Genomic DNA, 19569 nt, shown 5'->3' with positions numbered 1-19569 from the left:
AGATCTGCCTCTAATAAAGGATTTGAGGCCTTTAGAGTGATTCGTTGTTAAACATATCGCCTAGTGTAAAGACAAAAAAAGTTGAAGACTGACGACAAGAACCGCATGAGACTAAAGACGGACCAAAGGTTTTTGGACACCTGACCATCACACATTATACAGTATATGGACAAGGAGGCCTGGTGTGCACTCAGCATTCCACCTAACATAAAGTGGGGCTGGAAAAGTGCAGGACACTCCACTCCAAACCTGATAAACCTTCATTGTGTTTGCTTTGTGCAAAATTATCATGCTGGAACAGGTTTGGGCTTCTTAGTTCCAGTGAAGGGAAACAGTTTGGGGAAGAACTACATATGGCTGTGAGATCAGGTGCCCACTTCCATTTGGCTATAGAGCAAAACTAAGCCCTTGTGAGATTTTAAATCACATATACAAATTATATATATTATTATTATAAATAGTTCATTTTAATATGTATATATTTATTTTAAATCATAATTATTATAATTTTATACATATACTATACATATACTATACTAATTGTGCCCATAAAACAGTTTCTGTTGCCTTTCTTTGTCCTAGCAACATCCTCTGCTACAATCAGAGCCTAGATTATTGGTATTAATTAACAGCATATAAAAAAATCAGCAAAAATGCTGATTTGGTCCCAGTAGAAATTGAGTTGGAAATCCCTGTTACAAGGTTTGGTAAACTACATATGGGCAGGAATTGATAAGATATTCTCTCATGTCTCATGAATTCATAGTGACATATTTTAAGTGTTTATTGGTTGAATTTGAGAATTGCCCTCAGGGTTCCGTTACATATTACGTATGTTTCACTTTGGTAAATTGTTGCAGTGATTAGGACAAAAACCTCTTTATATCCTCATGTAGTTTTTGGTGATCAGGCTTTGAAAGTAAATTGTAACCTGATGGAAATAAACGTCTTGCACGGAACATGGTAGCTATGAATGCATTTTTGCTCATAACATATAATTGACAGCATGAGTAAGGATACGAGGGGTGCCCTCTGTTCGGCACACCAGATAGAGGCAGGCAGCTATGACGTGGGCCATCTTGCGCCCTCTTGTCAGATGCTTGCTCACGACCATCTTGAAGAAGTTGAAGGCTGTGTCTAAGCAGTGCTGGTTCAGCTGCAGCTGGCTGCCCAGGCTGTGTATTTGTCGTTTCCCTAGAGACAGGATACAGGCGCATACATGATTTTAGTCAAACACAGGAGTGTGTGCGCACACACATATCAACATGAAGCATGACTTCACATGCAGGTGTTTAGTTTTCTAGTAGCACTGATGTCATGAGAATGGTGCACATTTAGACAGGCCCCCTGAGCTTCTCTGGGCAGAAAGACAGCTGTTTTTGTCCCTGGAGTAAGACCATCTGCAGCCTCGTTTCGCTTTCTCTCAACATATTCACGTGTTTGCTCACACACTCACCACACCAGGGTAATTCATTTGACACGTCTAATATAACAGTCCAGAGAAATCCCACAGTATGGTGGTGTGATTAGTTTATTGAAATGAACATTTAAACGTATGGTGCACAATCTGGTCAGTAATCTGATTTGCATAGTTTTCTTCTTTAAAAAAAAAGCACATAAGCACTTTGGTGCTAGGCTTCTAAAGCATCTGTTCCTGGTAGTGGGAATCAGGTATCATAGTCGAGTATTAAAGCAGATGTGGAATGGACAGAGACAGATGAAAAGGTGGAATTCATGCCTCAGCTCCCAAGTGTAGCGTCAACGTGCCAAACACTAAAAATAACCCAGAAAGCTTTGAAGAACATAATCCATCTGTTCTGATTCTGTAGCCACTGTTTGCTGACCCTGTACTTTACTGTGTTCACACTTCTCAGGCCAGTCAGTGCACTGAGTGATTTTCATGCTGCACGTGTCACGGGATTAACGGGCACGGCCACTGCAACCTGGACTCACATGAAGGTATCAGGTGGATTACATCACCACAATGAAGTAAATTTGGCTTTTTGGCTGGATTCTAGCAATCTCTCTCTCTCTCTCTCTCTCTCTCTCTCACACACACACTGTCTTTCTCTTCTGAATTTCCTAGTGGAGCAAAAGTCTCAGTCACTAGACTAAATATAACTTAAATATATCTTATGTAATAAATAGCAGCCAAATGTCTTTTTTGAACCACTCCAGCAAAGATTTTTCCAGTAAGTTTGGGGTTTATAGGTTTAAAAGTTGTTACCCTCCTAAGAAGGGGAACCTCTGCCCTAGACTTTCTAGGAACAGGATTTCTTCTTGGATTGAACATTAATTGACTTAATTCATCTTGGTATTGACCCAGACCTATTTCCAAGGTCTTGATGATGAAAAGCATTCCCTCAAAGTTCGCAGTTCTAGCACCACCACATGGGAAGATGTTCTCAGGGTGATGAGCACTCACAAAGGACAAAATGGTAAAAATTTTGCTTCATCAGACCTTTTTTATTTACTACGTCTTATTTTTTTTCTAGTCATTGATAAAGCTTTGTAGAGTGTCTAGGTTAAAAACGTCCCCCATATGAGCTGTTGATGTCTCCAGATTTTTAATGACCTACCTAATGTGGCACTTATTAATTCTGGCATTTAGTTGCAAAATAATAATTCATGGGGCTCACACCAACAGAGCTGAATACTGGTGCAGACATTACCTATGTTTTTTATATGTTAATTAATGTTGCACTTACTTTAATATGATGTGCTGTCTTTCTGAGCATATAATCACAATTAAGATCATTTCACATACAGATTCATTATACAGTGTAGAAAGGGGTGAAAACTTCTGCGTGGAACCGTAAGTAAGTACATGATTATAGAGCATAGTAACATAGTGATGTATAGAACATGAAATTTGAGTTAAAAAGCCAATCAGAAACAGAACATTAGTCCTAAGAACTAAAGGGTTACATGCTCACCGTTCTGAAGTGTCTGAGCACGTGATTCCTTCCCAAGACTTGTGTGGAAGCCGGTTCCAAGTATTGGGGCCTTCGTAGGACCTGCAGTGGAATAAAATTGAACAAAACACATGTCCTGGCTTATCAGAGAGCAATTCACCTAGCTGCTATTAGCTAGTCTGTTGGTTTATCATGACCACTCATCATATCGCTATTGATATCAGTCTCTGTTCCTGAGTATCCTTGTATAAGTGTAGAGAATATACGCACTGTGCCACTTTCTAACTGCACAATCAGTATACAAATGTAGCGTATGAATTTCAGCATATATAGATGCTTCTTTATGCACATAAGAATACACCTGAAATATGAAACGTTCCATTCTCTACATCAGAAAAAGCCTGATTATTGTTCTTAACAAAAGAACATGCTGAGCTCAAACATGATCAGATTTTCAAGGCTACAAAGTATGTGTGTGTTAAGACTGCCTATAATCATGATCCAATCATTAAGCAGCACAAAGGAAAGCATTATTCAGGCTGTACTTTTGCACTGACTCCATCTGGTGGCTCTTAGTAGAAAAAAGTGGTGTGATATTTCATCTCTGCCTCCTAACACAACACACTGGAGAGAATGCCAGTGCATACAGCTTATACATTACAGCCAATTTAGAGACGCCGTTCAACCTACAATGCACGTCTTTGGACTGGTTAGGGCTGGAGTGCCTGGGTTTGTCTCCTGGGGAACAAGGAAAGCATGCAAACTCCATCCACACACATGGTGGGAGTTACCCTTAAAGACATGCAGCTGGAGATGCAAGGGATTGAACCCTGGACTATATACAGGCAAAGCATGCACTCTACCACTGAGCTACATCCCCAAATTACATTAAACCTACTGCAAAACTGAGAGTAGTGCAGGCTGTATGGCAGCCCACAGGTTCTAATAAGTTATCATTATCACGTCAAAGCTTTGTAACAGTCAGAAATAAAGCTGTCACTTTTAACACTCGGACACAGGAACGTCTTAAGGACAGGTGACTTTGCAGTGTTTTAGTGACATGACGAAGCTAGACAGGGAATGACTGTTTATAGACTAAGCTGTTACACTGTGGAGCTTCTGTCACTAAAACAAATTCCTTGTACTGTATGTGAAAACATACCTGGCAATAAAACTCTTTCTGATTCTGATTCTAGCATATAAAATAGATGGTAACATGAACTAATGGATATTAGGATATTAATGTCTAAAGCTGAGGATGAGGGGCATTAAGTCATTATCTCAGTCTTTACATAAGTGCAAGGATTTACACAAAATACCAAAAAGGGAAATAAAAATAAATCTCTTGTAGATTTCTGTTTACACTCAATAGCTCATATTCATCAAGGTATATAACAGGCTTTATAATAATAATACTAATAATACTAATACTAATAATAATAATAATAATAATAATAATAATAATAATAATAATAATAATAATAATAATAAAATGCAGACACAGAAAGAAAATGCAGACGAAGTCCCAAGAAAAAAAAAAGTCACTGCTTCCTCTGTATTAATGCTGCCAAGCATAACATTACCTTTTCTTTAGAAACACCAAATACATGTACATCGCCAGAATTGTTTCCCTACATTATACTTAATGTGGATCAATATTCTGTGGAACAAGAAAAGCAAGGCAAGTATTTGACTGTACTCCAATATGCAATATGTGCAAATGTGAAACAAAAGAATCTAAATATAAAATGAAATTTCTAATATTTTGTGTCAGCCTGCACTGGATTTTGGTAACAAATACATTGAATCAGGTGTCTAAGCTTTTGACTAGTAATGTCTTAGCTACACATCTGACTATAGTGTTAATCTGTTACAATACAGAATTATTTGTCTATATATTACATTAGTTGACGGTGTCATTTAACTGCTTCATAAAATGTGGTATGTCATGCTGTTGATCATTATGAAACTACACAAATATTCTGTGCAATACTGTTCAAGCTTTTTTTCTGTTACCTTCTTTAAACAGACAAAATTACACCTGGCTTTACTTTATTTAATAAATAGAATATGGATTTTTAATGCTTTTAATTCATGAATTTTCATGAACTTGTGGCGTGCAATTAAACCATGGCGAAGGATATGGCTATTATATAGACTTGGACTGTGATCTGGCTGCTTAAATGCATCACTGAGCTTTGCTGCACAGTCTTATTGTTAAAGGGTTTCTTTAAGAAATGGGATAGATAAAAAAAATTGCTCGCCTTAACTATGTAAGAGGAAGTGTTACTGTATTTACTGTTATTACACTGATGTATCAGGAATGGGGGCTGGCACATGTAAGGATGGGTGAGTTTAAATTTAGCATATTCATAGAACTTTTTGGTTCTGTCATGTCCTTTTGTTTTCTAATGACTGTTTTCAGTGAGTGTTTAAGGCTCTAGGTTGTTAATCAGAGAATTGGGGTTTATGCCACTGTTGGGCTCTTGAGCAAGACCCTTAACCCTCTCAGCTCCAGGGGTGCTGCATCATGTCAGACCCCAACCTCCAAAGTTAGGATATGCAAAAAAAAGAATTTCACTGTGCTGTTATGTATGTGTGACAAATCAAAGGCTTCCATTTTTGTACAACAGCCACATCAAGCAATACATTATTCAAAACAGAAAATAATATGGTCTTCAAAAACAAAACGATTATTTGTAAGTTTAATATAATAAGCAATATGACGCAAGCCGTAATTCTGAGGCAGTTACGCACGGCGGTGCCCGCATTCACTACAACGACATCACTGCATGTGTGCTACCGCTTTTATAAAACACACACTGTTGACTGTGGAATGATAAAGACAGTATAATGCCCCAGTGGTGTTATATTAAATATCAGCACTGTTGGAACAATCAAAATAGTGATCCAGAACTAAATGTTGTACAATTACCTCATTTGATTAACTGACTTGAGGTTGAAGGTAAAGGGACTTGGCAGCTGATGGTGTTGGGATTTAAACAGCAAACCAATGCCTTACTTAACTCTTAAAAGCTCACTCCTGGAGATGCAGGGGATTGAACCCTGGACCTCATACATGCAAAGCATGCGCTCTACCACTGAGCTACATCCCCACAGGCAGGTGACATGCTTGCAATCCAGAGACTAATGAATGCTGCCAGTTCATGTTAACGCTCTTATCTAATAAGATATCATTATCATGTCAAAACTTTGTAACAGGAAATAAAGCTGTCACTTTTAATCAACGGACACAGAAAAGTCTTCGGGAAAGCAGATTTTGCAGATTTTGTATCAATCCAAAGCAATAAAAAATATTCTAAATGAATTCTAAGTATTATGTGGTGTTTGTTAATTAATAGAAAATTGTAGTCGTACAATCATCTTCATTTTGGTAACAGGTCTTTCACATTAAGGTAGATCACAGCACCTTGCCGCTGATTATTTTCCCATAACAGACTTTCATTCCAAGATACATAGCAGTGACGTACCATCAGCAGACACGAACTGTCCGATAGCAGACGCTCCTCCTCCGCTGTTTTCCACAAACTGCACCTCAGAGACAATGATGTTGTCCTCAAGTACAGAACCACAGGCGGTGCACACAGCACTTCCACGTGCCTGGTCTATGTCTATATCTGCTCCACCGCAGTTCTTACACTGCCTCGCACTCATCCTGACTCTTGAGGAGATGCTGGTAGACACCTGAGAAGGAAGCAAAGTACACCATCAAGTCAAGGTTTACGGTTTACAGCTATGTACGTCTGAATCACGGGTTTCCTCTAATATATTTGACAAAATATGATTACAGATTTGGAAACACAAAACTTACACTTAATATCTAAGTACAATAAAACAATGGACACGAGCTGTACTTTAAGTTAGGATAGATAACGTTTAAAACAGATAAGTCATAATCAATCTTATACCTAATTAATATCAACATCCTAAAAAAAACAAGTATACTCTTTAAAGCTTATGGGGTTATTCAACAACATGCGCACAGCCTGGGATTCGAAACGATGCCTTCATGCTGTCTGGTCTACAGGAAGCTCTATTATGCCGCTCAGCTACACCACAGCACGGCTTACAGTCCCACTAATGCAGTAAAGTCTCACTAGTCAGTGACCTTATCTGTACTTCAACATATTTCATATCCGCAAGATGGTTTATTAATGATTATTATGACCAGTTTAAACGGTTTATTTCTGACCGTTGCTTGTATGCTTTAATATTAACCGTGTATGTAAACATAGCCAGCGTTAAAGCTAGCTGGAATTTTAACCTTAGTTTATTTTAATCTCACTCAGAAACTTGTTATTATGGGTTATCTTTTATCTTATCTGTACTTATGCTGTTATTTATCACCCTAACGAACATTATATTATAAACTGACCCCAGCCGTAAAGTTAGCTGTTAGCTTTCCCTCCTAGCTTTTGCTAATAGAACACAAAGTGATGCTCTTCTGTTAGTTAGCCACTCACCAAGCACAGAAGTAAAAGCTACAAAGCAGTGTCTTCGAAAGACTTTATTGATTATCCATCCTGTATGAACTCAAAACAGAATAACTCAATACCGTTGAAACATTTTGTTTTAGTGTCAGTTGGTTGCTTTCATTCAGACGCAATACAGTTAAAGAAGGAAGAAGGAAAATTTGCCTCAGTAGGGGTGTATAAGGAAAAAATTTAGTCTATAGAATCGATTTGTTGTGAACAAATTTAATAGTGAACATAGTTTTTATGTTATATACGTATTATTAGTAGTAAAAGTATCATTTTATACGCGTGTGATGATATGTGGCAATCTAACGAATTAACAAGAATACACACCCCTGTACTGGCGTATACCATTGACGTACTTCGTAGTAAAATGTAAATCGAGCACTTTTTCAGTTTGCTTCAGATTAAGAAACGTATCAATATTTTATGAAACAACATTTTTTTCTAATACATTTTAATAAATACATTTGTTTATTTTTTTTTATTTTTTTTAAGTTTAGACATACAGGGACTTTTATTTTGGCGTGTGTTGAAAGGTTGATTCTAACCTGGAAATACTAAAGACACTACCAGCCGCACTTTTTTCAGTTTGCTTAAGTACATAAGATATGATTAAGAAACGTATCAATATTTTACCAAATACCTTTTTTTCTAATATATTTTAGTAAATACGTTTGTTTATTATTATTTATTTATTTATAAGTTTAGACGTACAAGGACTTTTATTTTGGCAGGTGTTTTATGGTTGATTCTCACCTAGAGAAGATACTAAATACACTACCAAAATACTATTACTTTTTTTTTACATACTTCTCTAAGGTTTGTGACTCTAAATATGCATAACACCAGACTTTAAGTGAGAGTCATGAGATACAATGGACTGGGAGAAACTGGAACTGAATCCAAGGATTATTATTGCTTTAAAGAAAGGTACAAACATGTCCAGCTACACACATGTCCAGCTACACACGTGAGACGACATGAAGTAACGCTGTGGTTTATGATGATGATTAACTTCTGCAGTGTTATTATTTGATTATTTTGATCGAAATCTTTTCAGCCAATTTGAACTCAGCGAAAAAGATTCTGAGTCTTCCTGCTCCTGATCTGCAGAGACTTCTTCACCTGAGTGACTCTGAGGTCCAGCTGGTGCACAGTGCAGTGGCCGCTCTGTACCGCCCACTCCCACCTGTGACAGGTAAACGTGCTTTACAGAGACGCTGCACCACATTCTTTATTAGTATGAGAAAGTGGAATGATGCTGGGATTTCAAGACATTCTGATCAGCAGCCCATTGCACTTAAAAAGTCACTCATATGGAGATGCAGGGGATTGAACCCTGGACCTCATACATGCGAAGCACGCGCTCTACCACTGAGCTACATCCCCACGTGTCTGAGCAAGATGTTCAGAGGCAACGCACGACTTCGCATTGATGCAAGACAAGTCAAGAAGCTTTTGTCATTTCAACAATATATAGCTGTTGCAGTACACAGTGAAATGAGACAAGGTTTCTTCAGGATCATGGTGTTACATAAAACATAGACAGAGCTATAAGGACTTAGTAAGTTAGTCCTAGATACATAAAGTGCATCTGTGCAACCTGGTGCAGACAGTGCAGGACAAGACAGAAACATGGTGCAGGAGAAAATACAGTGTAGGACAACAAATACAAGACATTACACAAAAGCAGCACAGACCAGTGTAAATATTGTAATTTATACAGTATTATAGCAGCAGTTGCATGAGGTAATGTAAAGTGTTGTGCAAAACAGCAATCGACTGAAATGTGAGACAGCATGTGCAAAGAGCAAAAATAGTGTGCAAAACAGCATGTAAACAGTTTGATATGATGGTGCTGTAGACATGGATGTAAATTGGAAGAGTGTGTATTTGGCGTGGGTCATTTGCAGTCCATACAGTTGATTGTGTGTGTGTGTGTGTGTGTGTGTGTGTGTGTGTGTGTGTGTGTGTGTGTGTGTGTGTGTGTGTGTGTGTATTGTGCTCGGTCAAGTTCAGTTCAGTTATTGAGGTGCCTGATGGCTTATTGTGGAAAGAAACTGTTACACAGTCTGATCGTGAGGGTCCGAATGCTTCAGGAGGGTGAAGAGTGTGTGTGAGGGATGTGTGGGGTCATCCACAATGCAGTTGGCCTTGCGGATGACAAGCACTCTATTAAACTATTATTAAAGTGTCAAACCTCTGTAACGGACAAAAATAAACTTTTAATCTTTAAGAAAAAAGACAGACAGATTTTACTGTTTTACTCCATAAGACAGACAGCTTTTTACTCCATAAAATTAAAAAATGCCACAGCTGAACATGACACTGTGTTGCCATGCCATGCCAACACACAGACTGACTGACAGCTTGTACTGAGTGTAATAACAGTTTCAGTGTAGTGAGCTATTGCTAGAATTGCCATTTTAAGTACACGTGGCATGATACTGACATTGAAATGTCCAGGTGATGTTATATTAAATATCACCAATATTGGAACACTGTTTATCTGATCAATTTAGTGACTGACTTCCAACTGGGAGAGAATTACATCTGAGCAGTTAAAGGTCTTTACAGTGTTCAGTGGTGTTTAAACAGGTCAGTTAATGCTGTACCGAGCTACTTTTAAAATAGCGCCCACGGAGATGCAGAGGATTGAATCCTGGACCTCATACATGCAAAGCATGCTCTCTACCACTGAGCTACATCCCCAGACACTTAAGCGAATGTACTATAGTCTATTTAGTATAACATTCTATTTAGTATAACAGCACATGTACTATAACTGTAAGGCAAACCAAAGTTTCATATAAATGCACTTAATCTAATAGGCAAATCGGGTATAGTTTATTTCACAGTAATTAGTCACACTGAAGACAAACTGACTTTACAGGCCTCTTGCTTCCTAACAATAAAGAATACCTCCCAGATGTGTCCTAATCTCCATACAGCTTATAGATAAGAGCAGTGAATTGATTTTGTTTTAAACAAAACCTATACCGATAAAACATGACATACCGATATCATGATTAATAAAATCATAATACAATGTTTACAACAATCAAACTGGGAATAAAGGAGTGACATATTTGTTTTCTGTGCTCTGACATCTCCTTTATAGAGCCGTTATGCAGAAGGTACACAAAGCCCTCTTTATTTACATGTCTAGATTCCCATGATCATATCGGTTTATATGATTAACAGGAATAGATGTTAATGTTTACTGTATGTTTAAGATAGAAGAAAATCCCCAAGCAAGGTGATTGATTTAGTTTCTTAGAACTTCTCCGATCTTGGCAGCTGTTACAAAGAGTTAAATGTCTTAAAGAAAGTTGATGTAGAGCAAGTAAATATTATAATCTCAGGGTGTGTCATGCAGCATGTTTCTGAGAAAGTACATTTCTTTATACAGTTAAATTTTATGAAACCAAACAGATGCTTGCAAAATATTCCTATTTGATGTACATCTTCTGACATGCTCTTTACAGCTTTACAGCTAACACTTGGAGAATTTCCCTCTCTGGAGCCTGGACATAAGCTTTCCTTTGCTTGTCCTGTTTTGGATGATCTCTTGAGTGGTGGACTTCCATTGCATGGGATAACGGAGTTAGCAGGCGAAAGTGCTGCTGGAAAGACCCAGTTCGGTCTGCAGCTCTCGTTGTCTGTTCAGTATTCACGTGAGCATGGGGGACTCGGTGCAGGTAAGACTAGAACCTTAGGGTTTCTTTTGTCTGAATGATACAGTAATGGCTAGGTTGCTGATCACTAACTATTTAACTTGGAATTTTTACTTAATATTCGAATTGACTATATTAATGCAAACATGTAGATTGACATCTAAATGGAGTTAAAATCAAGCACCTTACCACCTTGTTGTTGATCGGGATTTTCAAACACTGAATATAAATCAAATTATACCTTACAAATAACTGCAACCACACAGTATATCAATACATAGTCAAGAAATACCAAGAATGTTTGCTAAGTTTGACAGAAATATGTCTGATTGTTTGTCATTTGTGAACAGGAGCTGTATATATATGCACTGAGGACCCTTTTCCCATCAAAAGGTTGAGGCAACTAATTACCCAGCAGTCTCGGCTTCGCCCAGATGTTCCACCGGCTGTGATCCGTGCCATCCGCTTCAGTGACAACATCTACATCGAACACACTGCAGACCTGGTAAGAGGAGCTGTCCTAGGGTCACCAGGATTTAGCAGAATTTCATCTCTCAACCTTATAGAAGTATTTCTGTACATAATCGGCACTAAGTGTGTAAACTTTTATCCCATTCTGAATATCTGTAATTAAACATGAGCTTGGCAACGGTATGTATAAACTAGACAAATTAAAAAAAATTGTATAAAAAAAAGGAATCCATTTTTGTGTGAAAGCTGTGATCCTGGTTGCGCCTCTTATAGTACGTTCTACGATATTCATGCTGCTATAAAGACATGAAAATAATTAGCACTAATATTTCTGATCACGGTGATGTGTTGGTATATGTGTTTCTACAGGAAGCCCTGCAGATGTGTGTGACCCAGCGAGTGCGCACACTACTGGAGCGAGGTCTAGTGCGCCTCATTGTGGTGGACTCAGTGGCTGCTCTGTTTCGTAGTGAGTTTCAGGCTGATGAGGCCATAGAGAGAGCACGTCACCTACTGGCCTTCTCCGCCACACTGCATAGACTCAGTCATACATACAGTGCACCAGTCTTCTGCATTAACCAGGTCTCTCTCTCTCACACACACACATGCACACATTTTTTGTAAATAAAAAAGAATCCTACATTTGTAAATAATAACATTAATATGAGCGATTAAAGCTTAAAAGAAAAAGAATAATATTTTAAGTATGTGTAAATAAGCAGTGCTTAGCGCATTTGCCTTGAACCTCTGTTGTTGGATCGATTCATTGTCTCTGACTTGTGTGCTTGGAGCTTGCATGATATTCCGGGAATTCTGGTTTTCTCCCCAAGTCCAAAGGCATGTATTGTAGTCTTATCTCTAAACTGTGTGAGTGTGTGTGTTTGTATGTGTGATTGTGCCCTACGATGGGTTGACTCCATCCAGGTAGCCTCACACCTTGTGCCCTGAGTCCCCTGGTATAGACTCCAGGTCACCCACAACCGTGTGTACGGCAAGCAGTACAGAAAAGGGTGGATTTTTTTTTTTTCTTTTGTTGATCACAGTAAAGCCTTGTTCAGAGATTCGATTTTAAAGTAGTACTTTTGCAGCACATCAAAGACACAGTAATGACGAGTAAAAATATTGGAAATTTCCTAATCATTATCCCCATTCATTAGGTGTCAGACGTTGTAGATGGACCAAACCCAGGCCGCTGTGATTACGGGTGAGTTGTCTTCAGTAAGAAAATACATATTTTCTCTCCTAAGTGTAAGTGGATACAGGTAGTAAAAGCTTATACCTGTGTATCATGCCTGTTTGTTTGCGCCCTATACAGACTGGTGGATAGTAAGGTGCTTCCTGCTCTGGGTATTACTTGGGCCAATCAGGTGATGGTGCGTCTCATGCTGAGGAGACAGGAGCGCTGTTTAAGATCAGGGGAGCAGACCAGTGCTGCACGCCGATTAGAGGTGGTTTTTGCACCTCACCTGGCTCGAGTGAGCTGCCTGTGTGGAGTCTGGGAAGAAGGAGTTAGAGGAATCACACAAGAAGGAAGTGTGGAATAGTATCAGCATTATCAACAACAAAAAAAAAGGATTAGAGAAAAGAATAAGATTTTCTGGAGGTGATGGACTTCAGTAAATGAGAGGCCATATTAAAATAAATACACAAATAATTATATTCTCTTTTTGTATAGATATTTATGTTTGATTTTGTCAATAAACTTTATTTTATATTTGTAGATATTATATGTTATGAATTAAAATTCTCAAAGCAGCTCTATAACAGGCTGACAAGTTGAGTCCAAACATTACATCCACCTACTGTACATATTCCATGTTCTTCTCAGGGATCCCCAGAATTTCTCACATCAGTATTGTGACATTTAATCCCTCCAGCATGTCCTGGGTCTGTTCCAGCAGGTGATGAAGTACCTCATAGCAGCTTCCTTTGGCCAAAAGATCATGTAAATTAAAGCAAGTACAGTAAAAAGCACTTAAATGACTTAACACCACAAAATGAAAGTGTAAAAGAAGAAGAACCCATTTCAGAATATCTATATTATTAATATTAGTATTAATACATGATGATTTGTGTATTGATCTAAACAATCTACAGAGGTGCTATAATCCAGGAGTTAGCTGTACATTTTACTTTTATACTGTTATACTTTATTGTCCCCAAAGGGGAAATTCTTTTCCACAACACTGCACTTGTTTGGCACACACAACATAAACATAAACATTCAAAATAACACTCAGCGATGTCTGTTGTTAAGGTACTTAATGACTGAGGGAATCAGGCTTCTTCCAAAGCGGGCCCTCCTGCACCTCAGAGCCCTGTACCTGCACCCTGAGGGCAGTGGGGCTAGATACTCATTTAGTGGATGTGCGGAATCCCGTTCTATTGAAATGGCAAAGTGTCCGATAGCGATAATTTAGGATTTTTGATGCTGATTCTATGCTTTCCTGCGCTTTTTTCCAGTGGGATATGTGTTCAGACCAAGCAGATAAAATTCACCTGTCAGGAAATATAACATAACTATGATATAAGTCAATTTTAAGATAATCCCTCATTATGAAATAGTAAGTCAGTTATATATTAAACGGTAATAATGTCAGTAAGATATAATTGTGTGATTAAAGATCACGAATAGGTTAGAACAAGTCGACATTTTGGTAAAACTATTTTGTCTCTCTGTCTGACAGCATAATATAGTTAATGTTCTGTAAGTCTGTCAAAATGTACTAAAACCTATTCTAAAGCTGACCAGCAGAGGGCGTTGTGTGTCTATGAATCTCATTCACTGTATTTATCCAAACCAAAGCAGGTTGCCGTTGATTATCTGCTGTACACGGGTTATATATTTCTTCTTGTATAACTGCTGAGATGGATAGACATATATGGCAGCTCAATGATCAATGAGCAATCACTGTCACTTGTCTTTGGGGACATGGTTCCCTTGAGACACAGACAGCAGACAGAGCAGGCAGTAGATACAGCATGGCATTAACTTCCATGACAGAGTTGTATCAATGAATATACAAAATTCTAGGAAATAATCAATCATATAATCCCAAACAAAATGTGCATTTCACTGGTCCTCTACTGTAATCTTGTATATGAAGAGGAGACCATACAGAGTCCATCCACTCCCCTGAACCTGACATTTCTTGTTGGTGGACAGTAATTATGATGGACCCATATGGACCCAACAGAGTGATCAATATTTGAACCCCATGGGAGTGGTGATTGATTCAGCATTGTGCTCTGTACAGGTCAAAGGAAAGAGAGCTAACCTTGAGTCATCCCAAACTATCTGATTTGGGAGGGTGTGTAGGTGTGTGTTTGTGTACAAAAAAACATGAACAGCAATTTAAAGTGAGTGCTTTGCTTCGTTGTTTACTTCAGAGGTGAAGCGGAAACTGGCTCATAAATAGACTACAGACTATTACACTCAAAGTCACTTGAAAAACTTTTCTTTCTTTTTTTGTACATATTTTAAAGCACTGGGGATTATTATTTTTATTTTTTCTGTAACAAATTATTTTATATATATATATTATATATAAATACACACACACACACACACACACACACACACACACACATTTATATACATACATATATAATACATATTTCTTCCAGCACAAATTCTCTTTTAGACCTCCACTTGTTTTAAATCACTCTTCTATTAGGACCTATTTTTACCCCTGAACTCTTTCGTTACACGACTGAATTTGAATAAATACATTTCAGTTTGGCTTAGTTTATTTTTAGCATAGCAATAAGTTCATATTTTTCTATTGAAAAATTCTATTCGTGTAAACACTGATTTGGAGAGTGTTACATGAGGTCTGTTGTTTTGCATCATGTCAGTTTGACTACGGACACAAAATATTTATCTTCATTTAATCATGCTTTATATATTGATATTCATTTTGTCATATTATTGTAATGGGAGTAGAAATGCAAAGATATACTGAAGCGATCTTCAGGTTTCACTGCCATTAAAACCATAAACAATTCTTACTACTCTATAAATTATTTTGAATGTTTTGAAATATTGATGAATCCTTCTTATAGCTCAGCACCCTTGTGGTTGTTTGCTATTACTTACAGTAAGACATGTTTCAGATATATAGCATATATAGCATATATAGCATTTTAACTATTTAGTAGTGTGTAAGCATACATGGCATGTTTGGTTTGCCTGGCTGTCTACAGGGACATGAAAAAATACAGGATACAGAAATATATAGAAATATTTTTCTCCTCTTTGTGTGTGTGTGTGTGTGTGTGTGTGTGTGTGTGTGTGTGTGTGTGTGTGTGTGTGTGTGTGTGTGTGTGTGTGTGTGTGTGTGTGTGTGTGTGTGTGTGTGTGCATTGCTGCTGTGTCTTAGTTATGGTACAACAAACACATCTTCTTAAGCATACATCTTTTTAACTGTACCAAAATTAACTGCTAAAAACCACTAGAAAACTAGTAACCATCAGTGAGCTTTCCGTTCTGTTAGTGAATGCTGACACTAAATTTCATGCCACTGTTTTGCAATTTCCCATTACTCAAATTTACATCAATGAACTGTGGAGGGTGTACTTATCACAGCAAGTAAAATAAGCATGCATGCACACACACACACACACACACACACACACACACACACACACACACACACACACACACACACACACACACACACAAACACAGACAGCTTCTTCTCCTTCTAGTCTTCGTCATTACCATGGCGACAATCACATGGTTTGGCTGTCCCAGATTACTTAACCCACCCCACTGTGCAAAGCAACTCTCCATTGTACTGCAAAACTGAACCCATTCCCCTTCTCTCTCTCTCTCTCTCTCTCTCTCTCTCTCTCTCTCTCTCTCTCTCTCACACACACACACACACACACACACACACACACACACACACACACACACACACACACACACACACACAGCACACTCCTCCTCTCAGCTGTTTACTGCTGTAGACTTAGAAAGCTTGTTATGTAATGCCCATGGACTATACACTATATGTGCGTTCAGGCAAACGAAATATAGACACGACCCACAGTCCATACATATCTTTCTCTGTCCTGTCTTCAAGATGTCTTCTATACTGAAACATTAGACACAAGAGTACAGGCTCATCTGTCAGCCAGAAGCTGTGAGGAGAGGAGGAAGAGGAGGAGGTGGCAGCCTGGGTGTTAGTATGCATCCTGCATCCTCTCATCTCTCTGCTTCATTCAGCCATTCTGGATGTGCTGTAGATCAGAGAGATGAAATCCCTGTACAAAAATGACTTTAGCAATCACACAATCAGTGTAGGTGTGTGTTCTGATTACATGCATATGAACAGTTGAGTAGTTGTTACACAGGATATACTTAAATTAATAATAAAGAATTTGGGAAGGAATATAAAACGATTATGAAATAAAGAAATTTGTAGACCAGAACAGCCACACCAAGAAGGTCAGTGTTACACAACTACAGTCATGCATGAAAGCACATGCCGGCTCTTTGATGGGATGTTTTAGCAACTAAAACATCTCTGTGTAATTCTGCTGGTTTGAAGCTGCATCCAGGGCTCACATGATAAACTGGCAGCTTAAAAAGTTCAAATGTCATGTCATGTTAGCAATGTATTAGTTTAATTACTGCCAGTAAAGGGTCGAAGTAAATTACACACTCAATTTAGTGACCCGACTGGAGTTTTGTCACTACGCTGTGCTCGTCTTTCTCCAACATCCACTAGTCTGAATGATCCACAGCTCTGATGTACCACAATGTCTGTAATCTTGTTTATACAAATTGATCTTTCTTTCATATTGGATGATTTACACATCAATACAATTATTGATTTATAGGAGAAGATGGAGGTCAGTGTGACCATGAAAACCTTGGCCATGTAACTATATATATAGACACAGTTATGTGTCCTCTAATGGACTTAGATGGTTGGTTAAAATCATACACAAGCAAGAGCACAGAAGGACGAGGCTCATGACGTCATCTCAGCTGATGATGAAGCGGCATCACACGTGGAGCAGTGAGAACGGGGCAGAGGATGAAACGCCATTTTCATCTCCATCATTCTTACCACATTGTCATTGTGTTTATAATTATAACAGCACTGCAGACCAACACTGTAAATTTGCTGTAGGAAGGATCATTTTTTTAGAAAGCTTTTGATGAGGTACAAGCATATAAAATGAGCAATGAGCTGTTTGTATGCGCTGCCTAGGACTTAAACAACAAATTAACTTTTCGTTGAAAGGCTAATGAGATTCAAATGGATTGTCGAGAAACATGCGATGAATTGAAAAACATCAGACTATGTGTTATTGTTTACTTCGCCGCCTCCGCTCTATCCTGGCTCGTGTGTATAACATTCACCATGCTCTCTCCATTCCCCTGATCTGCATTCTCATGCTGTCTCATGAAAGAGGTCATAAGAAAGGCAGCTATAGAACATTTTTGCCCTCTTTGAACCCACCTAGGACATGTGATTATTTAAACAGAAAACACAAAGCTGAACTCAGATCAGCACTAGCTGAAGGCCGGACGCTAGTTGTTGTCCAGCGGTGTATGAAAAGGTTTCAGATACACACTGGTCTTATTCAGATACAGCACAAAAGCAGGCCACTCTGAAACGGGAGACTTTGGCTCTCAGGACTCGATTGCCTCTTTAAACTTGCTCAGGAAGCTTTTGTGTTTCCTTCATCTATTGTAGAGTCACCTCAATGACCCGACGCATCACTGTACGATGATGTCATGATATCCTCCCTCCTCAAATCCCTATACACTCCAGCCTTCAAAATAAAATTCATCCCTGATACATTTCAATACAAGAACATGTAACAAATTACATTTAAATGACACCATAATCATGCATGGAAGATATTCCATGGCTGCCAAAAATAATTTTCTCCTTTACTCATACACAGAAAGAATACATCTAGCAATAGCTTTATATGCACATTACACACAGACACACAAGCGCACACCCCGGGCTGTCTGGCAGATCAGGACGCAGGACTCGTGGTGTTTTAGGAAGAATCAGTAATGAGCCAGAGGCATTGTGTTGAGGAGGCATCTCCATGACGACGAGAAGCCAGGCTGAAACCAAAACACATTCGACAGCACCAGATGGGGCAACTGGAGGGGGAAGTATGTGTGCTTATGGGTGTGGGGGTGGGTGCTGCAGGTGGGGGAAGTAAGAGTCATTTTTAAATGGACATATCCTAATTTGATATGTCTCAGTCATCCAGAGAGGTCAAGTGGTGAGTGAACTTCTGCTGGGTTTACATCCTAGACGCATATATATACTCAAAGTTATGTATACAGGATACAGATACTAAGCTGAACATCCATGCAACATATCCATGAACACATACTTATTGTTTATTTATCCAATTCGTTGGAACTAACAGGGAGCCACAGTGGCGCATTGGGTGGTCATGTTGCCTCTCACAGCTCCAGGGTCTTTGCTTTGACCCTGAACTTGGGTTTCTGTGCATGTTCTCGCATTGTCTATCTGGGTTTCTTCCAGGCTCTCCGGTTTAATCCCTCCTCCAAAAAACATGCCAGTAGGTGGACTAGATATGTTAAATCGCCCCTTAGTGTGAATGAATGCATGTAAATGAGAACATTGTGCGTCGCTATAGACCTGCATCATATGTAAGGTGTATTCCAGCCACAACCCAACATTTCATTTGCCCGCCTTGGATTAATAAGTATTTATCTTTTCTTAAATTAACCAAGGGACATTTTCTTTGTCATTTGTCCACCAGGCACTTGTGCATAACCTACTGGTACATAAAATATACAACTGGCTTGTGCCAGGTTTGTGAATGATCAACTTCCACGATGCATGCAGTAAACCAAGGCACAGGCATGATACACTACAACTCCAAAACAGACTTTGTGACAGATGTTCCTCTCACTCAGGGTACAAAACTACTCGTTATATAAAGAGAACAGAATGATCCGAGGATCCACATTTAAGGAACTAACAACTCCTA

At 38.6% G+C, this 19569-nt stretch overlaps 2 protein-coding genes and 2 non-coding genes across 7 annotated transcripts in view; 1 reads left to right on the top strand and 3 right to left on the bottom strand.

Annotated features, from left to right (window-relative positions):
* brf1b (BRF1 RNA polymerase III transcription initiation factor subunit b) overlaps window positions 1–7551 on the bottom strand; it is a 54041-nt gene extending 46490 nt beyond the window's left edge. The window contains exons 1-4 of one of the 2 annotated variants that reach the window (XM_027149063.2): window positions 7400–7551; window positions 6407–6620; window positions 2937–3017; window positions 1021–1194 (exon numbers count right to left, since the gene is read on the bottom strand). In XM_027149063.2, coding sequence (XP_027004864.1) covers window positions 1021–1194; window positions 2937–3017; window positions 6407–6590 — 439 coding nt within the window. In that variant the 5' untranslated portion in view covers window positions 6591–6620; window positions 7400–7551. Of the gene's footprint in view, window positions 1–1020; window positions 1195–2936; window positions 3018–6406; window positions 6621–6919; window positions 6939–7399 lie in introns of those variants that run through there. The other variant, XM_027149064.2, reaches the window with a different exon arrangement.
* Window positions 5960–6031, bottom strand: trnaa-ugc. Its single transcript has one exon. It is a non-coding gene; the product is annotated as a tRNA-Ala (tRNA).
* On the top strand, window positions 6902–13282 carry xrcc3 (X-ray repair complementing defective repair in Chinese hamster cells 3). 3 transcript variants are annotated; one of them, XM_027149069.2, is made up of 8 exons: window positions 6902–7035; window positions 8234–8344; window positions 8475–8612; window positions 10903–11115; window positions 11442–11596; window positions 11932–12144; window positions 12720–12766; window positions 12878–13282. In XM_027149069.2, the coding sequence occupies exons 2-8, from the start codon at window positions 8290–8292 to the stop codon at window positions 13104–13106; spliced, it is 1050 nt and encodes a 349-aa protein (XP_027004870.2). In that variant the 5' UTR covers window positions 6902–7035; window positions 8234–8289; the 3' UTR covers window positions 13107–13282. The 3 variants fall into 3 exon arrangements, with proteins under 3 accessions (XP_027004870.2, XP_027004869.2, XP_027004868.2); XM_027149068.2 differs by lacking the exon at window positions 6902–7035 and adding an exon at window positions 7653–7786; XM_027149067.2 differs by lacking the exon at window positions 6902–7035 and having other exon boundaries at window positions 7942–8344.
* Window positions 8732–8803, bottom strand: trnaa-cgc. The gene has a single exon. It is a non-coding gene; the product is annotated as a tRNA-Ala (tRNA).
* Window positions 13283–19569: the final 6287 nt, after the last annotated feature.

Source organism: Tachysurus fulvidraco, chromosome 16 (assembly GCF_022655615.1).
Source record: "Tachysurus fulvidraco isolate hzauxx_2018 chromosome 16, HZAU_PFXX_2.0, whole genome shotgun sequence".
NCBI lineage: Eukaryota > Metazoa > Chordata > Actinopteri > Siluriformes > Bagridae > Tachysurus > Tachysurus fulvidraco.
Note: the sequence above shows the minus strand (reverse complement) of the source record. Positions and strands in the feature narration are given on the sequence as shown.

Coding starts and splice junctions, on each gene's coding strand:
- xrcc3 (XM_027149069.2), top strand. CDS start 8,290: ATGGACTGGGAGAAACTGGAACTGAATCCAAGGATTATTATTGCTTTA. Junction 11,597..11,931: donor TCGAACACACTGCAGACCTG/GTAAGAGGAGCT, acceptor GTGTTTCTACAG/GAAGCCCTGCAGATGTGTGT. Junction 12,145..12,719: donor CAGTCTTCTGCATTAACCAG/GTCTCTCTCTCT, acceptor CCCATTCATTAG/GTGTCAGACGTTGTAGATGG.